The sequence below is a fragment of the Mus caroli genome, chromosome 9 (genome assembly GCF_900094665.2).
Source record: "Mus caroli chromosome 9, CAROLI_EIJ_v1.1, whole genome shotgun sequence".
NCBI classification, from domain to species: domain Eukaryota; kingdom Metazoa; phylum Chordata; class Mammalia; order Rodentia; family Muridae; genus Mus; species Mus caroli.
In genome coordinates, this window is record NC_034578.1 from 119950258 (window position 1) to 119974117 (window position 23860).

At 46.0% G+C, this 23860-nt stretch overlaps 2 protein-coding genes and 1 long non-coding RNA gene across 13 annotated transcripts; 2 read left to right on the forward strand and 1 right to left on the reverse strand.

Annotated features, from left to right (window-relative positions):
- Nucleotides 1-349: 349 nt before the first annotated feature.
- On the forward strand, nt 350-10700 carry LOC110301021 (vomeronasal type-2 receptor 116-like). 7 transcript variants are annotated; one of them, XM_021171226.1, is made up of 6 exons: nt 350-555; nt 4927-5209; nt 5566-6372; nt 7467-7721; nt 8512-8635; nt 9793-10700. In XM_021171226.1, the coding sequence occupies exons 1-6, from the start codon at nt 350-352 to the stop codon at nt 10698-10700; spliced, it is 2583 nt and encodes an 860-aa protein (XP_021026885.1). The 7 variants fall into 7 exon arrangements, with proteins under 7 accessions (XP_021026885.1, XP_021026887.1, XP_021026888.1 ...); XM_021171228.1 differs by having other exon boundaries at nt 9796-10700; XM_021171229.1 differs by having other exon boundaries at nt 7467-7690; nt 8505-8635; nt 9796-10700.
- A 3860-nt stretch (nt 10701-14560) lies between these two features.
- Nucleotides 14561-17376, reverse strand: LOC115031940. Its single transcript, XR_003837589.1, has 2 exons — nt 16903-17376; nt 14561-15049 (listed from the first exon to the last, which is right to left on the reverse strand). It is a non-coding gene; the product is annotated as an uncharacterized LOC115031940 (long non-coding RNA).
- Nucleotides 14595-22814, forward strand: LOC110301022 (serine/threonine-protein phosphatase 2A regulatory subunit B'' subunit delta). 5 transcript variants are annotated; one of them, XR_003837587.1, is made up of 14 exons: nt 14664-14927; nt 16120-16317; nt 16612-16715; nt 16891-16993; nt 17624-17698; nt 18098-18184; nt 18588-18744; nt 18989-19037; nt 19315-19404; nt 19789-19964; nt 20236-20354; nt 20767-20876; nt 21109-21236; nt 21946-22814. XR_003837587.1 is itself a non-coding variant. In XM_029481711.1 (14 exons), the coding sequence occupies exons 2-14, from the start codon at nt 15463-15465 to the stop codon at nt 21170-21172; spliced, it is 1473 nt and encodes a 490-aa protein (XP_029337571.1). In that variant the 5' UTR covers nt 14877-14927; nt 15160-15462; the 3' UTR covers nt 21173-22814. The 5 variants fall into 5 exon arrangements, 3 of the variants coding, with proteins under 3 accessions (XP_021026892.1, XP_029337571.1, XP_021026893.1); XR_003837588.1 differs by having other exon boundaries at nt 22069-22814; XM_029481711.1 differs by adding an exon at nt 15160-15603 and having other exon boundaries at nt 14877-14927; nt 21109-22814.
- Nucleotides 22815-23860: the final 1046 nt, after the last annotated feature.

Here is a 23860-nt window from a genome sequence, read left to right on the forward strand (position 1 = left end):
CTGACATTTGGTTTGGCCCAAGATGCTCAGGAGATTGTTCCTGAAGTGTATACCATGGATACTGATGAAATAATGGAAGCTGGGGATGGTTAATGTGATCTTCACAACATGTTTTCAGAAATGTTTTGATCAAAAGTTTTCAGACCTCAGATGCAGAACTTAAGGCCAGGTTTGTCCAGATGTATCCAGGGAGTATGGCACAGGATGAGAGGCATGGAACTATGGAATATAATTAAATGGATCTCCAGACAGCAATAGCCTTTAAATAGACACATAGATGTAAGTGTGTGTATGTGATGTTTGCATAAGAAACGGATTTCACAACAACTCCATCTTAGATCCAACAGACATGAAGAAGCTGTGTGATTTCACTCTCTCCTTCTTGCTCCTGAAGTTTTCTCTCATCTTGTGCACTTCGACTGAACCTAGTTGTTTTTGGAGAATACAGAATAATGAAGATAATAATGGAGATTTGCGAGGTGACTGTGGTTTTGTTCTTCTCACACATGAGGGACCTATAGATGAAAAATTTTATAATTATGTTATCAATTTTAGGTAAGTCATTAAGTTTATTTCTTTCTTCAGTGTCATGAGTTAGAAATATGTAGCTATGTACACAAACTTTGAGATTCTATCCTTTTCTTCTCAGTGCAGCATTAGCAACCACTCAAAATTATATAACACATCACTCACTATTTTAATATTTTGAAATGTGTCACTGTTTAATTTGGTTTTAATACATTGGGCTCCAATTCACATAGCTAATAGTAACAAGTGTACTGGGAGAGTTTGCTGGGACAGATGAACACATTTCATATGAAGAAAAGATCTCAGTGCTCAGACTTCACTTAAAGTATTGGGAAGAATTAGGAAGACTGAGGTGTTAGGAGAAATCTGATAACTTTTTTAGTAGATTGGCATAGTAACATTCACACTAAAAGGTAACATCAAACTGATATGTAAATGAGCCTAAAGAATTATAATCTATTTTTGTGGTATATTTTATTATATTTTTGTATGGATACATAAATTTAAAAGAAATGCATCTTAAAATAATTATCATGTTTAATAAACATTAACATTTGAAAATTTTAAAAATATTCTACAAACATCATGGAAATATTATCACTGAAAGATGTTCTCAGTGCGTATGAAATTAGCATTTTAAAAATTATTTTATTCATTTACATTCTAAAAATTGCCCTTATCCCAGTGCCCAGAGCTCTTAACCCCACCCCCTCTTTTTGGTCTCTGAGAGGGTGCTCCCACCAACTCTTCCACCTCATTCTCACCCCTACAGATACTCCCATACCTCTTACCCCTATCCCCCTAGCATCGCTCTTCCCTGGCACTTCAAGTCTCTACATGATTAGGTACATCCTCTCCCTCTAAGGCCAGAAAAGGCATTCCTTTGCTGCATATATGCCATGGGGCCACCAACCAGCCCATGTATACTCTTTGTACTAAGGCTGGATGTCAATAATAATGAAATTAACATTTTCTTAGTGTTTGACTTCCAAGTTTTTCCTATTTTTATGTTTTAAATTTTTCTTACAGATTAAAAAAAAAATCTCTCATAGAAACATGGATAATTTTAAAGTGATATCATATAATGGCTTTTTATGTATTTCTTTTTTGTTTTATGTTTGTTTGTTTGTTTGTTTTTGTTTTTCAAGACAGGGTTTCTCTGTATAGCTCTGGCTGTCCTGGAACTCACTTTGTAGACCAGGCTGGCCTCGAACTCAGAAATCCACCTGCCTCTGCCTCCCAAGTGCTTTATGTATTTCCTAAAGATTCTGTCTGCAATATTTTATTTTTGTTCACTATGTTTAATTTCCAAAGATAATTTTGTATGTATTGAAGCATAATTTAGTACTCAAACATTAGAATTAGGATCCTGAGTTATGGATATTATTCAATATGTACTAATGATATTTTTAGGGTAGTAAATGATATGAATAGAAAAGTAGAATAAAATATTTTGATGTCCCCGTATTTCCTTTAGACAGGAGCATTTCTGGGTCAAAAGTTTGGAGGTGAGTGGTTGGCCCCATCCCTCAACCAGGGGCCTTGCCTAACCTCTGGATATAGGCTCTACAGGTTCTCTCTCCCCTTTGTTGGGAATTTCAGTTAATGTCATCCCCATTGGTCCTGGGAGCCTCAAAAAAGGGATAACTTTTGAAATGTAAATGAATAAAATATCCAATAAGGAAAAATATCTTGATGTATTATTTAATTCTTAAAGTACTCAATATGATTATGATATTGGTACATAAGACAAATTTCAAATAATAAAACATTTGAAGTAGTTATGAATTTCATATATAGTTCAAGGCATGTTTTTATTATGTTTCTGGGGAATTAGAACTTCAAGACTATTATACAGCAGTCTTACTCTCTAGGACTATAGTCTAGTTCATGCATGACTTTCAGAGGAAAAACAAGCTCTTTATAGATTTTCACAAATATAAAATTTATCATATCAGAGTTACTTATATTTGTTAGCTGAAATTATGTTCAACTGTAAAGATCTCCAATTTCCTGACCTTATTTTAAGAAAGCTAGCATTTATACAGAAATTTAGCATATCTTGTAGTACGAAGTTTAGTGTAATTTAATAGAAAATTTCATGTTTCGAGTAGGGTTAGTTTGAATATGCTTGGCCAACGGAATAGTATGAGTTATAGCCTTGTTGGAGTAGATGCAGCCTGTTGAAGGAAGTGTGTCACTATGAGACTGGGAAATGAGACCTTCTTCCTATCCACATGAAAGCCACTCTTCTAGTGGTCTTCAGATGAAGATACAGAACTCTCAGTTCTTCCTATACCATGCATTCCTTGATGCTGCCATGCTCTCACCATGATGTTAATGGTCTGAACCTCTGAATCTGTAAGCTAGACCCAACTAAATGTCCTTATAATTGTTGCCTTTCTTATGATGTCTGGTCACAGCAGTAAAACCCTAATGAATAAAGAAGTTGATACTAGGGACTATGGTATTGTGATGATAGGGCTGACCAGGCTTTTCTTTGGAAGAGTGTGTATTTGGAAAGCAGTGGAATGCTTTAAGTGTGGCTCAATGAGCTATACTAATAAGAATATGGAAGACTTTGTTGCTGAGAGTGATTTGAACAGAGGTTTCAGTAAAGTTCCAATATTTGGCCTAGAGACTGTTTCTGTGGTATACTGGTGAAGAATGTGACTATTTTATGCCATTGTCTGAAGAGACTACCTGAGGCTAAGGTAAAGAGATTTATATTAGTTGCACTGACGAAGGACTTCTCTAAAAAGCCCAGCAAAGTCTTTGTCTTCTTGATTAGTCCCATAAAGAGCATTCTGTTCAAGCATATCAAGCTTAAAAAAAAAACTAGTACAAAATATATCATTCATATAAAAATAAAGCGACTCTAGGAAGTAAAATAGAGCAGAAATTCTGTGTTCAAGGAAATAAAGAGATTAAAGGAATAATGATCTCAGGGCAAGATCAACCCAGATGAGCTTATTGTTTGTATTTGCAATTGAACAAAGAATGGTTTGGACTTTTAACCTTACAATTCAGAAATAGAGGCCCCATATGTGATCCAGATTTTGAGGCTAGAAGAAACATGCTTTTGGTCCAGATGCTGAGGAACAGTAGCTACAAAAATCTTAGATGCAGGTATGATACTACACAGATCTAATCCCAGGAAACAAAGCCAAGCAGATTTCTGAGTTCATGGCCAGCTTGGGACAGAAAAAATTCTAGATGAAGAAAAGCTGAAGCCCAGATGTGGTAGTACATGCCTTTAGTTCCAGCATTCAGGAGACAGAGCCATGAAAATCTTTCTATTTAAGGTCAGTCTACAGGGCAAACTCTAGGAATGAGGAAGTTGGAAAACAGAAAGCTAGTAATATAATAAGGTGGCAACATGTTCCAGCCTCAGCAAGCAGCAGGACTTGGCAGCATCAGCCATGTGGCTCTGACTTGAAAGTGAAGAATAGAAGGAATGTCTGGGCCAATTGACACAGGTTAGCAGGAAGTAAGATTTTAGCAGTGATTAAGAAGAGACCAGCATTACTAAGGTGAAATCTTCTGGGAGGTGTTTTCTAAGACCACAAAGATGCTGTGTTCTAGAGATACTAAGGTTGTATCCTGTGTGTCAGTTGGATGGCAATGTGTAAGAATCACCCAAGTTGTACTTGTTTTAAAGGTATGAAGTGGCCATAGAAAGAAGCCGAGGCTTGGCACTGTGAGATGCCAGGGAAGGCCATTAGTGAAGGTGCAGCCTCAGTTGTAGTAGATGGCCCAGGAGTAAAGGGGTTATGCAAAAAAAAGGTGAGCTTTGGCACCATAAAAAGTGCATGTGGGAGGCTATTTGGTGAAGTCTGGTTGCTGGAAAAGTCCTCAGAGTATTGGAGATGCCTGTACCATGGGATAACCATCAAGAACAGCAGCAACAGTGAGGTGGTGTCAACCAGAGTCTACAGTGGAAGAGAGAAGAGAGCTGGAGAAGTGACCCAAGGCCTTTGAAAGAGCTCAGAAGATCATGTGTGAATCCCAGACATTGGAACAAAGGCCTTGAAGTTGAAGTTGACTTGGAGACCCCAAGATATTAAAGATGCCTGATTCCGTGGGATTAGAACTCAGACTATTGTGCAGCTGTCTTACTCTCTAGGACTGTAAACTAGTTCATGGATGCCATTCAGAGATAAAACAGCTCTTTATGGATTTTCATGAATATTAAAATTATTATATCAGACTGACCTATTTGGGAGAATTCTTAAGCTGTATTCAACACTAAAGATCTCAAATTTCCCAAGCTTATTTCAAGAAAGATTGCATTTAGACAGAAATACAGCATGCCCTCTAGTACAAATCATACTGCAATTGGACAGAAAATTTAATGTTTTAAACATCCTCTTTAATCATCCATATGCCTTGTTTTAGAATACCAGCAAGAAGATATGAATATTTTTTGGTAATGTTTTTTGCTACTGATGAGATCAACAAGAATCCTTATCTTTTACCCAACATGTCTTTTGTATTCTCACTCATTGCTGGCATGTGTGAAGATACATTGGGATTTATTGATAAAAGGCATTCACCACAAAAATATGCTTCAAATTTTCTTAATTATAACTATGGATTACGGAAAAGATGTGATGTAGTACTTACAGGACCATCACAGACAATATCTGTAAAACTGGCAATTAATTATAGGAGACCAAAGGTGAGAATATGTGACACTGGATGAGTTAACAACCTTTTAATTCCATTCATAGGTGCCTAGGAAGAAAACTTGGTAAGCTTGTGTGTGTGTGTGTGTTGTTATAAATATATTATAAATGATTAAATTATCAGATTGGAAATGTACTGAACAAACACAAAAACTGTTTTCTAGAACATTCAGACTTGTAAGGAAAAGTCCAAAATCTAATAGGAAAATGCATATGATTTTCCTAGCATAATCCTAGCATCCGTAATAGGGGTTCTGAAAGATGAGTAAAATTACTTGTATATAAGTCAAAATTCCTGACAGTCACATTCCTCATGTGGATGTTTGATCCTCTCATTTATATCTTTTAGGTTTTCTTTGGACCATTTAATCCTAACCTGAGTGACCATGACCAGTTCCCATGTATCTATCAGGTAGCAACCAAGGACACACATTTGCCCCATGGCATGGTCTCCTTGATGCTTCATTTCAGATGGAATTGGATAGGACTGGTCATCTCAGATAATGACCAGGGTATTCAGTTTCTATCAGAATTGAGAGAAGAAATGCAAAGACGGGGAATCTGTTTAGCTTTTGTTAATATGATCCCAGAAACCATGCAGATATACATGACAAGGGCTAAGATATATGACAAACAAATTATGGAATCAACAGCAAAGGTTGTTGTCATTTATGGTGAAATGAACTCTACTCTAGAAATCAGCTTTAGAAGATGGCAAGATTTAGGTGCACAGAGAATCTGGATCACAACCTCACAATGGGATGTCATCATAAATAAAAAAGATTTCAGCCTTGATTTCTTCCATGGGACTGTCACTTTTGCACACCACAATGACAGGATTGCTAAATTTAGAAATTTTATGCAAACAATTAACACTGACAAATACCCACTAGATATTTCTCATACTATACTAGAGTGGAACTATTTTAATTGTTCGATCTCTAAGAATAGCATTAGCAAAATGGATCATTTTACACTCAACAACACTTTGGAGTGGTTAGCAAAGCACAAATTTGACATGGTGCTGAGTGAAGAAGGTTACAATTTGTATAATGCTGTGTATGCTGTGGCCCACACCTACCATGAGCTCATTCTTCAACACGTAGAGTCTCCAGAAATGGCAGAACCCAAAGGAATATTCTTTGACTGTCAGAAGGTACAATTTCTTACATTTCATTATGCTTAGATTTATCAATGTGTTCTTTTAAATGGCCCCTGAGAAACTAACATACATTTGTTAGAGATTATTCTTCTCTTCGTAGGAAGATTTCTACACTACAAAAATCCCTAAAGAATCCTTTCCATATATAGAATTATATTATTAATTACCCATGAGTTATATTGCATTTTCTTACATAGGATAACTTTAGTACAGCTTTGCATTCTAGAAGCCATTAGAAATATTATGGTATATTCTTATTTTACATTGCCTTAATTGATATGCATATGTAATCATCTAATGATGCATCTCACTTAGGTGGCTTCCTTGCTGAAGGCCACAGTCTTTAATCCTGTTGATATATATATATATATGTGTGTGTGTGTGTGTGTGTGTGTATAATATATATATCATGCACAAGGATAACATTTACTAAGAGACAATATTTTTGTATCATTATCAGTGAGTCTCATGAAAATGTGTCTAAAGATTTTACCAAATGAGTTGAATATTTGTAATAGGAGCCAAGAGTGTTCTCGTAAGAGGCTTAAATGAGGTCTAGATTAGAATAATTTCTCAAGAGCAATTTTCTCAAAACATGGTATATGTGCTGTGACTAATAGTTACTAATTTCAAGTAACAATTATTTATAAAAACATAAATGATGAAGATTGCATATTTCATTAAGTTTATGCTTGTTTCATGTATGTATACTGTGTGTACATAAATGACACACTACCGCTCTTAGTTTCCACAACTTACAAGTATTCAGACTTCCCACTCATTTTCACATACATGGCTACATTTTCAAAAGATATTTTGACAAATATGTGGACACACACAGATATACAAAAGAACACCAATACATACAACAACATTCTATTTGGTAAGCATTTGTTGTAGCACTTTTTATCATAGAACACTAATAGAAATTATATTAAGTATTAATTAACCATTACATTTTACTACCTAGGATAACTTTAGTACAGCTGTGTATTCTAGAAGCCATTAGAAAAATTAGGTGACATTCTTATTTCACATTGTCTTAATTGATATGCATATGTAATCATCTAATGATGAATCTCACTTAGGTGGCTTCCTTGCTGAAGACCATGGTCTTTACTAATCCCCTTGGAGAACTGGTGAACATGAAGCATAGGGAAAATCAGTGTGCTGAGTATGATATTTACAAAATTTGGAATTTTCCACAAGGCCTTGGATTAAAAGTGAAACTAGGAAGTTATTTTCCTTGTTTCCCATATAGCCAACACCTTCATATGTCTGAAGACCTCGAGTGGGCCACAGGAGGAATATCAATGGGTATACCACAATTTACATCCTTTTCAGTATAACCTAAAATTTAAAATATGAGGGGCTGAAGTGATATCTCTGTCTTTAAGACAAGTTGATGTTTTAAAAGGGACCCATCCTCAATTACCAGGATCAACATTTGATAACCCACAACTTTCTATAAATCTTGGTCTCTGGATTCCATGTTCAATGGCACCCACATGCCTATTTAACCCACAATACAGAAACACATTTACAAAATATATACATACAAACAGTGAATTTATGTCATACTGTGTGAACATGTTTATTTCCTAAAGAAGTACAGCTTATACTAATGAACTAAATATTTGTCAAAATTCAAGCTTCTATTTTAAACTTAGAAAAACTTTATTCTATGAGGTTTACATAGCATGTGTTTTTCATAATGATCAAACAACTCTTCGATCTACCATGACTTCTCTCACCACTCAATTCAGTATCCTTATTTTTTATTTATAAACAATGTGAGAAAAAGTGAAGCCACATAACTATCCCTTTTGGATTTAGTCAGTTTGAGAACGAAATTTCTCAAATCACTACAACCCATATGTTACACACATAATAAACATGAAGTAGTCAATATTGAGTGACTTTCAGGGCATTGCAGGCATATACAAAATGATAAAGTACCTGAAATTGATAAGTGATGCCTGTTAGCACAGATATATATATATATATATATATATATATATATATATATATATATATATATATCCACATCTGTTAATATGTCATATATGCACATATATGTAATTATGCATATGTTACACACACACACACTCACACATATATATATAATCCCAGGTTCCCTCCTCCATGTGTAGTGTAACATGCACTGCTGGACTCAGAAAAATTCATCAGAAAGAGACTGCAGACTGCTGTTTTGATTGTGCCCAGTGCCCAGAAAATGAGGTTTCCAATGAGACAGGTATATGTTTGCATGCAGAAGAGAAATTTACTGAATTTGAGTATCTTCCCTCTCAAAACTAGGAATGTGAAATGACCTAGATGGAACTGAAGACCTAAAAGTTCTGTGTTTTAGAATTTAATTATTTGAATAGTATCAACATTTTTTCACCCTGCATATAACTTACAATATCTTCTACAAACAACTATGTTCTCTGACAACATGTAGTTACTTATTTTATATTTTGCAGGAAACATTTAGGGGGACAAACATCTGTAAACACTTTTAAAACAACAACAACAACAAAAAAAAAAACAGGCTTAATCTATGTATTTGTTTCATCTTTGTTGATTTTTTTTTTTACAAAGTAACTTCCCAACATGATCAGTCTACAAGTTTTCCTTCTCACCATCCAACTTCGTCCTAACAAAGACCAGATGTTCTTTAATGAAACATTTTTAAGAGCTCACATGGCATAGAGGACGAAGCATTGCTGTCAAAGAATTAGAACATTAGTGAAGCTTTCTAGAGTGCACCCAGAGATGGGACACTTATCAACAATCACAGCCTAGCTAGGGAATGAGGATGCTTGTGATTATGCATAATCTTCATACCATCTAGGTTGGATTGTGTAGTTGTGAAGAAAGAGATCTTATCACAGTGAGGGTGACCTGCATAGGCCTATGAGGCATATAGCTTCATATTCTTTATGCAAACAGCATTTGCATGAGAAATTGGATGTTCTTGTGCCTATGCGAAGATACTAACAAAGGGCACAACCCTCAAAGCCAACAAAATGCATGATGCATTTTATCAACTAGATTTGAGAACTAAGTGCACACTGCACAGGTATGTGAGCAGTCAACTTAAGGTTTGAGGTATTAAATAATCTGAGTTGATTCATATTACTATTCATAATGCACTGAAAAACAAAACATTTTTCTTTCTTTTTGTTTAATAAGTATATTTTTCCTCCTACATTCTCCATGGTGTTTTGTTCCATCACAATGCATAGGTTAACACAGAGAACCCTTAAGTCAATGCTACCTACAGCAATAAGGAATGGAATGGATGCTCATCACCAAAATATTTATTGAGGAATCTTCAAAATAAAACAAATACTCAATTGTTAAGTACATAATGATGCTATCTTATGAGGACTTGTTGTTGTTTGCCAGCAGATATGGAGAAATGTGTGAGCTGTCCAGATGATAAGTTTGCCAACATAGAGAAAACCCACTGCCTCCCAAGAGCCGTGTCATTCCTGGCTTATGAAGATCCATTGGGGATGGCTCTAGGCTGCATGGCCCTGTCCTTCTCAGCCATCACAATTCTAGTACTAGTCACTTTTGTGAAGTACAAGGATACTCCCATTGTGAAGGCCAATAACCGCATTCTCAGCTACATCCTGCTCATTGCTCTAGTCTTCTGCTTTCTCTGCTCATTGCTCTTCATTGGACATCCCAACCAGATCACCTGCATCCTGCAGCAGACCACATTTGGAGTATTTTTCACTGTGGCTATTTCTACAGTGTTGGCCAAAACAATAACCGTGGTCATGGCTTTCAAGCTCACTACTCCAGGAAAAAGGATGAGAGGGATCATGATGACAGGGGCACCTAAGTTGGTCATTCCCATTTGTACCTTAATCCAACTTGTTCTCTGTGGAATTTGGTTGGTAACATCTCCTCCCTTTATTGAAAGAGATATAAAGTCTGAACATGGAAAGATTGTCATTCTTTGCAACAAAGGCTCTGTCATTGCCTTCCAAGTTGTCCTGGGGTATTTGGGCTCCTTGGCTCTGGGGAGCTTCATTGTGGCTTTCCTGGCTAGGAACCTTCCTGACAGATTCATTGAAGCCAAGTTCCTAACTTTCAGCATGCTGGTGTTCTGCAGAGTCTGGATCACCTTCCTCCCTGTCTACCACAGCACCAGGGGAACAGTTATGGTGGTTGTGGAGGTTTTCTCCATCTTGGCTTCTAGTGCCAGCTTACTAGGGTGCATCTTTGTCCCAAAATGTTGTGTTATTTTAGTTAGACCAGATTCAAATTTTATACAGAAGTACAAAGATAAATTGCTTTATTGAAACTTTCATAGTATGAAAATTTTAGGAGATATTCAAAATATTTCTTTTGTCTTAACAAAAGTAGTAATCATAAAAAATTTTAAGTAATATACAAATTTGAAGTTACAAACAGGACATCACTGTCCATTGTTATGCCAATTCCTAAAGTTCGGTGGAAATGGTTTCATTCATAAATACACAAACCTGAAGATGTTGAGAACCAGAAATCTCAATTGAGTAATGGCTACCATCATTTTGACCTGTAGTTTGTGTGTAAGCCATGTACCTAATTAATGATTAATATAAGATGACCCTACTGACTGTAGACAGTGTCACCTCTAAGCCAGTTGTTTTAGGAGTTATAAGAAAGACTAGATAGGATGGACATGAAGCCAGTAATCAGCATTATTCCATGGACTTTCATTGAGTTCCTGCATCCATGTTCTTGTCTTGGCTTCTTTCACTTAATTGTGACCAAGGTGCATAAGGAAATAACACTTTATCATATATCCCTTTTGACTGTGGTGTTTTCTTACAGCAACAGAAACTAAGACATCAGCAAATTGGTAAATTACATTGGTTGGGATTTGGAATATCATAGATTACTGATTCAGCAAAGTTATTGATTTGAAAAGAGAAACAAGATGGAATGTTTTTAGATTGTGGAGCAGAGTTACAACATTGTATATTGGTGATGGCCATCACAGAGGCCTGGAATATTGGAAAAATTTACAATGTTCTATAAAGATATTCAAAATATCAAATAATATAATAAGAAGAGTACAGTATATGAAAAGGATTATGGGGTTCAGTTTATGACTATTGTATAAGGCTCTTGAACCTTATATGAAAACACACCATTTCATTATGAAATATAAGTGTTTCATTCTGTGAGAAAAATCGCTAGTGGAAATAATGCAATACAAATACCTTTATCACAATTAGGTCAGTGAAGTTTGTGATCATATATCACTCTAGATGAAGGATCTCATTATAAATTTTGTTAAAATATTAGTAACTAAAGATAATTCAGTTTAATATCACACACATAACGACACAGATACAAACATACACTTTACTATTTCTGAATATCAGTTCATGAAAGTCAGTGATTTTTTTTCCCTCAGAGTATTATTTGTTGCTTTATTTTTAACTGTTATATGGTAGCTTATTTTTGAGAGTGTATTTTAATTGCTTTTTTCTTTATATTTCCTGATTCCAACACCACATTTGTAACCCTATACTCCTATAATGCACATATAATGCATGGCACTGTCCTTCTCAGCCATCACATGGCCCCTTATATCATTGTTACTGAATGCATATATGTATTTGTATATACATTTTGAAATATAAACTGTAGAGACCATGTAAAATTGCATAGTTTTATGTTCTGATGTCTCATTATTTGGTACTACATGGCTAATCTTTGTTCCCTTCTCTTGCAATGCCAACCTGTCCCATTCCCATATTTACAGTTTCCTGTAAATGACTGTGAGGGCTAGAAGCTTTGTGACCTTTCTTCCTTCCATACTAGCATGCATAGTATAGTGATCCTTCCTCTGATTGTAATTTTGGAGTCATATTCATAAGACATTTTGGTCTACCCATTCCCTTTCTAGAATATTTGTATTCCCAGCCAACTTCCTCATCCTTTGACTCTCAAGATCTTTCCTACCACCTCTTCACATTTCTTTTTGGCTTGGATGAGAGACAATTTTGTAAAAAAGATACATTAATCTTTATTCCCTTTACCTTTTCTTCTGGTACCATGTAGGGTACCTTCTAGCAACTTGAATTCTAGACATTAGAGGTAAAGCTTCTAGTTGGGGACCAGTACAAATTTTCCACACTGATGACATGAGTAAGGTTTGTCTTCAGGACAATCTTCTTTCTACCAGTTTATATAAAACAAAAGCAGCACTCGGGGTTCAGAAATCTTTGTGGAAAAGTGTCAAGAGTTATTGGGTGACTTCAACAAAATAGTATCATTAAGACACAAAATGACTGATAATCATATCAGGTGCGCGTCCGAGGGTTGCTTATGAGTAAAATCCTCCACCCCGGCCGCCTCCCCTCTGCGGGCCCCCGGACCTCGAGCACGCGAGTAAACCGTGAGGCCAGGGGATGACATCAAGTGCGCACAGGCCCCTTCCTCGTGGAACCCCTGACCCCGCCCCGGCCCGCTGGACCCGGGACAGGACCTGAGCGGCAGCGGAGTTGTGTGACGTCACAGGGACGTTATACACCCGCCCCGCGGCCCGGACTGACAGAGTGAGGCCTGGGAATAACCGGAAGGGCTGACGACTGACAAACAGCAGGGACGGGGGCCACGCCCACCCCGGCAGGAAGAAAGTGGTGAGGTCAACGCTTCGGGCCCCATACCCCGCCCCAATCCGGGTGATTGACGGGAAGCGGAAGCCAGGCCACGCCCATGTCGGTGACGTCACCGCGTCCGTTTATTGCCTTGGCCCTGCCCCGTCGCCCCGACCACCGTCGTCCTCCCCCTCCCCTTACCGTCCCCCCCCCCCCGGGTTCCCGTTTTCAGCCCCGAGCGGCCTGGGCGGCCTCGGCTCGGACCGGACCGTCTGTCAATGACAGCGGCGTGCGTGGCCCCGCCGGCGACATGGCCTGGGAACTCGCGGTCGTCTTCCTGCCAGGAATCCCCGCAGCGCCGCCGGCAATGACGTCACGGAGTGAGGAGCGAGCTGGGGCGGGGCTTCATGCCAAACACCGCGGTGGGCGGGGCCCAAGCAATAATTGCACCACAGCTTTCTGTCCTCTCATGAATATGTAAATGAGAGCCCTGCCCTCCTAATATCGATCGTATCGCGTTCATTTGCATATTCATGATTCTTTTGCATATGCATGAGCCACTCTTCTCCCCCTCAACATGCTCTGTGCTTTCTCCACTCTGGATTATGCAAATAAACCGGGAGGCGGAGGCATGGTGTCGGTGGGCGGGGCCAAGTTCATGGTGGGCTACAGCCTCTACATGACTCTGTGACCCCGGGATCACTTCCTGTCTGGACCTCAGGCTGAGGTCACTTCCTGTTTTTGAATAATTCATGAACTCACAAATCATTTGCCTGTGTGTATGCAAATGTAATGCTAATGATGATGGAGGGGCAGAGCCTGAGGAGCATCCAGGCGTCACACGGTGGGTAACATCAGGGGTGACATCATCTTCTAATCCAGCTTAGGGGGTCGATAAACGAAAGCACCTTGAGAATATAAAAACGAGTTTCATGAATATGCAAACGAATAAGTAAATAGATGCCAATTAGGCACCAATGAGATTTTTTTTAAAGCGTGGGCGGGGCCAGAAAGGCGGTGGGCAGGGCTTCCAAGATGACTGATGGCACCAGGCCATGCTTGCTGTCACACGTCAGGATGCGCATGCGCGAAGTCAGGCTGCTTTGTACTCTCCAGACCAGCACTTCAGCGACGCGCATATGCAGCCTACTTGGAAGTAAACGCAATGCGCATGTGCGCTGCCTGCAGCAGAAACCCAGCGCGCATACGCACTGGGACCCCAAGCCGGCGCACACCCCTGCGCATGCGAGTCCGTGGCCGGAGGAAGTCACTGCGCATGCGCGCACGGCCTCCACGCGGCTACCAGGCTTACTGATACCATCAGCCCGCGCCCAGGCAAGGGATTTTTTTTTTTTCATTTTTTATTTTGGAACCGCGACTGCCAGGCGTTTTCGGCTGCAACCCCGCCCCTTCCGTCGTCGCGTAACCCGTGTCGCCATCACCCGGAGCGCCGCCTCATGGAAGTCACGGCCGACTGAGGTTCCCCGCCGCACGTTCTTCGGGGTTCGCCCGACTCCCCCCCCATCTGTCGCGTCGGTGACGCCATCACTCCCCGCGCCTTTATGTTGATTTTTATTTGGAATCCTCGGCTATCGGAAGTATCCCACCGCAGTTCTTCCGGTCTCTGCCGAGCTCCGCCCCTCTGCCATCAGTCTCTGCCCACTTCCGGCCCGGCACCTTCTGGTTGCCATGCCGCCGCTGACGCCGCGGCTACAGCTGAAGGTGGACGAGCTCTTCCGGCGCTGGCTCGGTGATCCTCACACGCAGCGCGCGCTCAGCCACGCCCTCCACCGCATCCGGGACCCAGGGGCGACCTCTGACCCCGCCGCCGCCGCGACCCCAGATGCGGACCCCGTAAACACGACCTCCGACCCTAACCCCGCCCCCCGACCGCTGCCGCGGCCCGCGCTGAGAACGACGGGACCCAGGACGGTGAGTGCGTGAGGGACAGCCCGCAGGGAGAAGGGCCAGTGCGGGTGAGCCCGGCCTACGTGTCTGCGTACGAAGCCGTAGGAAGTAGATCCTGTCAATCACGTCCGAAGGGGAGGGACTTCCTGTCGTAGAAAGGGAATTGTTTCAGTCAGTCCTAGGAGGCGGTACTTCCGACTGCAGACCGAAAGTCTCTTGTCAATCATTCTGTGGGGGCCCCGACTCCCTCTTGCAGACGTTATTCCCAAACTTGTCCCGGGCCACGCCCACAGCCACGCCCACCGCGGACAGCTGTCCGGCCATGGGCGGAGTCACGTGAACCACAGCGACCCCGTGGGAGAGAAAGGGAAAAGCACAGACCCGAGGGAGGACAGAACCGCGGGTGAACCCCACGGTGACCCAGGTGACGTCATGACTGCGCTTCGGGGTCGCGGATCGCGCTGAACGCGGCCCTCGCGAACTGCTCGGGTCGCCGGGGTCGCAGGCCACGCCCACGGATTCGCAGTCCAGGTCCTACCCTGCTCGAGCCACGCCCACCATGCCGGAGCGCCCGCCCTTGCGTGCCCTGCGCCGTGACCCTGACGACCCAGCCGTGCGTCAGGCGCTGGCGTCGTTGGCTCGGGGCAGTGATCTGGTGTTTCCGTCGCGCTTCCAGAAGTGGCTGCGGGACTTCCGGCAGGTGGGCGGGGTCGGCGACGGCCGCAGGGGTGCGTCAAGCACAGGCTTATGCAAGAGTCGGCCACGCCTCCTGTCTGTGTGAGAGTTAAGGCAGGAGGGGTGGCCGCGCCTCCAGGAAGGGTCTGGGGTAAGAGTGACCGGAGAGGGAGTGGTTGTGTGAGATCGACGGGAGGGGGCGGGGTTGTGGTGAGAGTGACTTCAGGGGGCGTGGTTGTGTGAGAGTGCCTGCAGAGGGCTGGCTTTGCCTGAGGGGCAGGGCTGGGGTGAGTGTGACAGGAAGAGCATGTCTCCGCCTCTGGTGGGCGTGGCTCTAGTTATAGTTATGGCTGTTGGCTTGGCTCTGGTGGGCGAGGATTGTGTGTGACTGACAGGACAGGGCTTGTCGGTAAGAGTGGCTCTGGTTAAGAGTGAGATGAGGGGCGTGTCCTAGCCCCTGGTGGGTGTGGCTTGGCAATGACTGACAGTTTTTCCTCTGCCCCACTCCCCAACCCTGTGACCCCGACCTCTGGCCCCGCAGGTTCATGCCCACAAGAAGGAGGAGCCCTCGCCCCAGTCCCCACCCCCTGGCCACAGCGTCCCTGCCTTCTACTTCCCATGCGGTCGGCCCCCGCTCCTTCCCCAGGACACGGAGGATGTCATCGCCCTCGTGGAGTGCGCGTTCGAGGGGCTGCCTCGTGGGAGGGCGGGTCTGGGCGACATGGCTGTGGTTGCCAAGGTACGTGGGCAGTGTCTCGCGTATTGGGCGGGGCCTTGAAGGTGGGCGGGGCTTCCCCGGGATATGGGCTTCAGGGGATAGGAAGTTGGTGTGTCCCCATCCAGGAAGTCACTAGATGATGTCACTGCTGTCCTTATGGGCCGGGCAGTTGAAAGTGGGCGGGGTTTGAATCTTTAGTGTCCTTCAAGGTGACAGTGACATCTGACCATGCTTCCTCCCTGTCTGTCCATCACCTGCCTGCCTGACCCGGCCCCTTCCTCCGGCCCTGCCTCCTTCCTCCGGCCCCGCCCCCAGGCCTGCGGCTGCCCTCTGTACTGGAAGGCCCCGCTGTTCTATGCTGCGGGCGGCGAACGCACAGGCTCTGTGTCCGTGCACACGTTCGTAGCCATGTGGCGCAAGTGAGTGATGGACAGGGTGGCAGGGGCCTTTGGGGACTTCCTGTGACATCATCTCCCGCTGTCCGCCCACCGGAAGTCACCGCAGCGGGCATGGGTCTCAGGGATGGGGGCGGGTCCAGTAGCCGGGATGAAGTAAGGCTGGCCCTGCCCACCCCTTACCCCACCCACCCCACAGAGTCCTGCTGACCTGCCACGATGATGCTGCGCGGTTCGTGCGGCTGCTGGGCCGCCCAGGGTGTAGCGGCCTCATCCAGGAGGACTTTGTGCCCTTCCTGCAGGTGGGCAGGGCCCCGGGGGACCCCGCCCAGTCTTTCTGGCCGTGCCCTCACACCCCCACAGTGGTTGCTCAGTGATGTTACTTCCTGTCCTCACCACTGTGTGACCTCTGTTTCCTGTGCTGTGTGGGGCCACACCCACCCCGCCGAGGCCCCGCCCTTACGTCTAGGCCAAGCCTCCCTCGCTTGCCACAGCCCTGCTTCACTTTGGGTCCCCACCATGCTGTGTCTTCTACTTCCTGTACTGTGTGTGCCCCCCCCCTTTCTCCTGACCCCGCCCACTCCACTGACCCTTACCTGACAGGTCAGTTACATCACCTGTCCCCGGCCCTGTGTGTCCTCTGCTTCTTGTCCTGTGAGGGGGCCCTGCCATTTAGGCCACGCCCCTGTGTCTATAAGTGATGTCACTTCCTGTCTTTTTCCCTATGTGTTCTCTGCTTCCTGTGCTCTCTGCAGGCCCCGCCCTAATGCCTGGGCCACGCCCCATGCACTGTTGGTGCCCCTATATGTCAGTGACATCACTTCCTGTCCCTTACCCTGTGTGTCCGTCCTCTGCTTCCTGTCCAGTCAATGGCTCTGCCCACCCTGCCCATGACCCCTCTCCCTGACCTCTGACCCCCTCCGACCCGGCAGGATGTGGTGAACTCGCACCCAGGCCTGGCCTTCCTGAGGGCAGCGAAGGAGTTCCACTCACGTTACATCACCACAGTGAGCAAATACTTCCCTGAACACGCCCCCAACCCTGGGACTCGCTCACCCCTCCAAAACTCCGCCCACAGCCCTCTGCCACAACCACAGGGCCTTCAGCCACGCCCACAGCCATCAGATTCCTTGTGAATCCCTCTGACTGCCCTGACCACGCCCCCAGCGTCAGCCATACCCCTGTCTCCGCCCATAGCTGTTAGGTTCACTATGAATCCCTCTGACCCTGCCTCGACTCCGCCCACAGCCCTTGGCCACTCACACACATCCTGTACATTAACTGTGATTCCCGCCCTAGCCCCGCCCCATTCCCCCACGGCCTCGCCCCTGACATCAGGCCATACAGCCCTCACATTAACTAAAGTGATTCCTGCCATGGCTCTACCTCCGACCCCGCCCCTCCAGGTGATTCAGAGGATCTTCTACACAGTGAACCGGTCGTGGTCAGGGATGATCTCACGTGAGGAGCTGAGGCGCAGCAGCTTCCTGCAGGTGTGGGCGGGGCCGGGGTGTGGGCGTGGTCGTTGTTGCGGAATTCCTGTAGGAGGAGCTTCCTTTCTGTGGACAGAACCTCCCAGGGATTGGCAGGGCCTGGGTGTGGGCATGTCCAACACAGGAAGTGGTCTTTCATGAGTCCATGTCCATTAACCAGGCAGTGAGTGTGTCTTATACAGGAAGTAGACATGTCTTAGGGGGGGCATGTCTTAGGTGTGTGTGTTGTAGACAGGAAGTGGGCGTGTTATACAAGGAAGTAGCTGCATCTCAAGTGTCCTGCACAGGAATTGACCACAATTAGGTGGGCGTGACTTAGGCCGGATGTGGGTGTGTCCCACACCGGAAGTGCTCCACCCCTGGGTCGGTGGGTGTGTCCTGACCCTAGCACCCTCCCCTGCAGGCTGTGTCACAGTTGGAGGCAGAGCCTGACATCAACCGCATGACATCGTTCTTCTCTTATGAGCATTTCTATGTCATCTATTGCAAGTTCTGGGAGCTAGACCTTGACCGTGACCTCACCATTGACAGGAGCGATCTCGCACGCCATGGGGATGGGGGTGAGCTGTGGGGGCGGGGTCAGAGGGCGTGTTGAGGAGGCAGGGACTGTGACCCACCACTTCATGATTGGCATGTGGGTGGGGCTTTGTGTTGGTGGGGCCCAGGGGCGGGGACTGGGAGGTCGACCTAGGGCCTCAACCTCGTGATTGGCATGCACACCAACAGCGTGGGGGGGAGTTTGTGCATAGCCTCGGCCTCAGTGGGTGTGGCCACTACCACCCTGACCCTGCCCTGCTTCCGCAGCCATCTCCTCCAGAATGATTGACCGCATCTTCTCAGGGGCCGTCACCAGGTGAGCGTCCCTGGCGGTGGGCAGGGCCTGGGGAGGAAGTGATGTCACCTCTGGCCCCTCCCATCACCAAACCTCAATTCCTGTGATATCATTACTGCCCCCACTTGTCTGATGTCATCACTTCCTGTATGACCCCTTCCATTTCCTTGTGACATCATCTGCAGGCCCTTCCCACCCCTGACCCCTCTCCCTGTGACATCATCACTGCCCCCACACCCTGTGCAACCCTGGCAACTTCCTTGTGATGACCCTGCCACCTGACTCTGTGACCCCGCAGGGCGAGGCTGCCACGCAAGGTCGGGAAGCTGGGCTATGCAGACTTTGTGTGGTTCCTGCTCTCCGAGGAGGACAAGACCACGCCCACCAGGTGAGGGGCGGTGCCCCGGTTGGCCATGCTTGCTCTCTCCTGACTCCGCACCTTGCTGTTCTGTGGCCACACCCACTGACTGGCCACTTGCCAACACAGCCACACCCACATGATGCTGTGACTCCATCCCTGCTCAATCCTGGCTCTGCCCCTCTCTGACTGCAATCACTGATGCCATGACCCCACCCCATGAACTCTGACCCTGATCGTGTCACCCCACCCCGTGACCCTGTTGACCCCCGACCCCTCTAACCCCTGATGCCACCCACAGATGTCATGTTGTCTGACCCTTACCCTGTGACCCCACCTCTTGACTGTGAACCCCCCCACACACTGACCCCGCCCCTGTGACCTCTGACCCCTGACCCTCCCCCCACCCCACAGCACCGAGTACTGGTTCCGTTGCATGGACCTGGACGGCGATGGCGCTCTCTCCATGTTCGAGCTAGAGTTCTTCTATGAGGAGCAGGCCCAGCGCATGGCCGCCCGGGGCGTGGAGCCCCTCCCCTTCCACGACCTTGCGCGCCAGGTGCTCGACCTTGTCGCCCCACGCTGCCCTGGTGAGCAGGCGGCTGGAACGCCGACCAAGGGCAACCTCCAACCCCATGTGGGACTCCTGATCCCTGGGTTAGCCTGTGACCTCCATGGTGACCTCTGATCCTACCTCCCCAATGTGACCTCAGATTGCCTTGGGTGTGACCCTTGACCCCCGGTGACATCACAGGTGACCACATGTGCGACCCCAGTTTGACCCTTTACCCCGGGTGACATCACGGGCAACCCTGGTAGGGGCGGCCCCGTGCGTGACCCCACGTGACCCCCATCCCCCAGGCCGGATCACGCTGCGCGACCTGAAGCAGTGCGGCCTGGCGGGCGAGTTCTTCGACGCCTTCTTCAACGTGGACAAGTACCTGGCACGGGAGCAGCGCGAGCAGGCAGGGTCCCCGCAGGTGGGTGTGGCCTAGGGGGCGGGGCCTGGGGTGCGGGTGATGTCGCAGTGGGCGTGGTCCAAACGGATGGGGTAAGAGCGGGCACCAGGTGGGTGGGATTCGGGGGCAGGGCTGGAACGGGGTCAGAAGAGGAAGTTGGATAGACAGAAAGTAATGTGGGAAGTAGGGAGAGGGGAACAGGAAGTGACTCTGTCGGGACAGGAAATGCAGTCATAGTGCGTGTGGCTTGCATGGTTGTGAGCGGGACCCTGGTTTTACAGGGAGGTGAGGAATGTCAGGCACCTTGGGTGACAGGATGTGAGCTGGGTCATACATGGGGTCTCGGATCGAGGGGCGGGGCCTGAGTCCAGGCATTTTGGGAAGTGGGTGGAGTCAGGCGACCAGGGTCACCACATCCTGTCCTCTCCCACAGGACACTGACTCCGACCCAGCAGCATCCGCCTGGGACAGGTATGCGGCCGAGGAGTACGACTTCCTTGTGGCCGAGGAGGCGATGGCAGGGGACGACAATGATGACGAAGGGTTAGCATGCAGCAGGGGTGTGTGGGGAAGGTGGGGCCTACGGGGCCTGGAGTGGGGCCTGGGTGGGTGGGGCCTGTCAGCAGTCAGCTATGTCTACTGCCCAAGGACTTGCCCATTTTACCTATTCCACGGAGCCCCGCCCACTGTTACCTAGGCCCTGCCCCTCTAATCCAAGCCCCGCCCACCATTTCTCTGACCCTGCCCACTCTGACCATGGCCCCGCCCACCCCAGGTCCGACCCTGTAGATCTCTACGGCCTTGCTGACGAGGAGGGCGATGACCTGGAGCCTCTATGACGCCCTACTGTGCGCCCAGGAACTGCGCACTTGTGCCTCCCAGTGCTCCCTCCCAAGGCAGCAGGTGACATCGGGGGCTCGGGGTGTGGCCTCCTCCCCGTGGCTTGCAGCCCTTCTGTGTGCAGGGTGCCGCACACATGACATTTGTGGGTTTTTGTTTTTTTTTTTAATAAAAAGTTTGATTTGTTTTTTCACCCCGGGTGCACAGTCAGGCTCTCAGGGATGGGCAACATGGTGGGCAGTGGGCAGTCAGGCCAACCTCCTGTGATCCCTTCAGGACAGTGACACGCCCACTTCCTGTTTAGGACACACCCCACTTCCAGTGTGAGACACGCCCATTTCCACACTTTTCCTCTTGTTCTCATTGACATGCATGTCCCGCCCACTCATTAGCATGAAGCAGTTCTCTGTGGTCCAGCTTCTCATTAGCGTAGCCCTGTCCACCTGTTATGTTTTAGGTTTTCTCTGCAGGAAGGCACCTCAGTAGCATAAAGCTCATTCGCATGCGCAGGTCCATTTGCACGCACACCCTGTCCCCTCATTAGCATACTCATTAGTATGCATAAATGGCATGAACATAACAGGGTCGGGGTCAGGTAGGGTTGAGTTAGGGTTAGTGGTACATGTGTACATGTGTGTTCTGTGTGTACGTGTCCACATGTTTGCCACGTATGTAAATAGAGCATTGTACGATAGAACATGGCCCATTGTCAACTTTTAATTCCTACGAATGACAGAACTTAAAACATCACCTTTCTCCATTCTGACCACAGCAGTGTGTTTTCCAGAAGAATGGTCGACACTTAGTAGGGCTCAGTGGTCACACTCAGCAAATAGATGAGCGGTATGACCCCTTCCGACCAAAGGTGGTCACGTGTTTGTCCTGATGCAATTAGGACACAGAGGCCAGGTGTGCAGTGCCACCTTGCGGAAGAAAGAAGTCAGCGCATCTGAGCCGTCCTCTCCCACGGTAGCCGTGGGGGCTTCGTGTCCATGAGTGGGAGGAGACCTGAGTCACCCACACCATATGGCTCCTTTCTCAACAGAAACCCAGCCTCAGTTTTAAAGGAAATGGACACTTGATTTCCTGTAAGACTCGTGCGCATCCCTCAATCCGGCAAAAGTCCATAGGACTCTCAGTCTCGTGAAAATGGTTGGCAACCCCGGGTGCTGAACACCATTAGACAACTTGGGCCAGCGTCTTCCATCTAATCCAATGGAACAATATCTCGAAATATCCACCTAAAATTCACCTTAGTTATGGGCCTTTGGCTTGATACAGTCACAACACCAAGCAACTCAATCGTTCAAATCATAACACCCTGGACAAACTCCAAGCCAAGGACAACTGAGTGAAGCTTAGGAAAAGTTGGAAACAAAATGGTAGCAGGCATGGAGGAAAACAAACTAGAGTGCTCAGAAGATGCAACAAGTCCTCTGATCTTCCAGTGGGCAGTCACTATTCACCAAATGCTGAGAAGGAACACAATGCCTTAGCCTGCCTTTTTGACTCTCAGGTACATGGATTTGGCAGAGAAGCCTCCTCCTTGCTTCTAGGCACCACAATCCTTTGTTTTCCTACAAATAAAATCAATACAGATAAGTGCTTTTCGATCTATAAACTTTGGAATATTGGACTTTACACCATTTTTTGTCTTCTTTTGTTCTAGTGAGCTAGGTGGACACGCATGATGATGGGCTATTATGTTTGAGATTTTTCCAATGCAATATGAAATGACAAAGTACTTTTTTCTTTAAAGGTTTCCTCTATTACCATTTAATATGTTTGATGACCAAGCGAATTTATGAATATATATAGCCACAATTATATACATATGTGTACAGAGACACACAAATGCATCCCTTCACACACACACATGCACACACAAAAAGAATACATGAGTACACACTTGTATAAACAGGTACTTTCCAGAAGTACCTACCATTACTCAAATTCAAAACACACATGCTCAAACACCCCTGGGTAAAAGCACAAACACTCTCTCATGCACACACACACACACAGAGAGAGAGAGAGAGAGAGAGAAAGAAAGAAAGAGAGAGAGAGAGAGATCTATGGAAAGGCTGCTATGTTTCAGCACATATCCTGTCACTTGAGGAACTAGTGGACCTAAGATGTGTAAAAGGCTCTTAGATTAACCCAGCCTTTGCTGCCCTGGCCTGTACTTATTTCCTTATCAGGAACTTTTCCATGAAGTACTTGCTGATCCTACAAGTATTGTATAAGGTCTGCACAAACAAGCTAGTCCACACCAGACTCAAGGTCCTAAGAAAGAGGGTTCCAAGAACATCTTCCAGCAAGCTCGAAGTTGAAATATATTCCGCTCTATAAACCTACCTTGGCTACTTCTCAGAAGACCCTGGTAGCACCAATAAAAAGAGTTAACAATGGTTATTATCCAGGAACTTTACAACACATTGCAGTTCATGTGATATGAAAACATCCCTAACGTCAGTCAAAAGGAGGCTAGTGAATTTACATGCAATGTTTATTTCTAGAATGCAGTACTCTGAAAAATTATCAGGTGAATCTGTACTGAATCAAAGCCAAGCTCATTATATACTAAGCAAAACAATGTCAGGATGAGGATGCACTGTGCAATTCCATGAATCCTCTTGGTGAAGCCAGTAAGACACACCGTGAATTTCTAGGAGGTTAACTTAGTA

Coding starts and splice junctions, on each gene's coding strand:
- LOC110301021 (XM_021171226.1), top strand. CDS start 350: ATGAAGAAGCTGTGTGATTTCACTCTCTCCTTCTTGCTCCTGAAGTTT. Junction 7,722..8,511: donor CACAATTTACATCCTTTTCA/GTATAACCTAAA, acceptor ATATAATCCCAG/GTTCCCTCCTCCATGTGTAG. Junction 8,636..9,792: donor TGAGGTTTCCAATGAGACAG/GTATATGTTTGC, acceptor GTTGTTTGCCAG/CAGATATGGAGAAATGTGTG.
- LOC110301022 (XM_021171233.2), top strand. CDS start 14,685: ATGCCGCCGCTGACGCCGCGGCTACAGCTGAAGGTGGACGAGCTCTTC. Junction 16,994..17,623: donor ACTTTGTGCCCTTCCTGCAG/GTGGGCAGGGCC, acceptor CCGACCCGGCAG/GATGTGGTGAACTCGCACCC. Junction 17,699..18,097: donor ACTCACGTTACATCACCACA/GTGAGCAAATAC, acceptor CCGCCCCTCCAG/GTGATTCAGAGGATCTTCTA.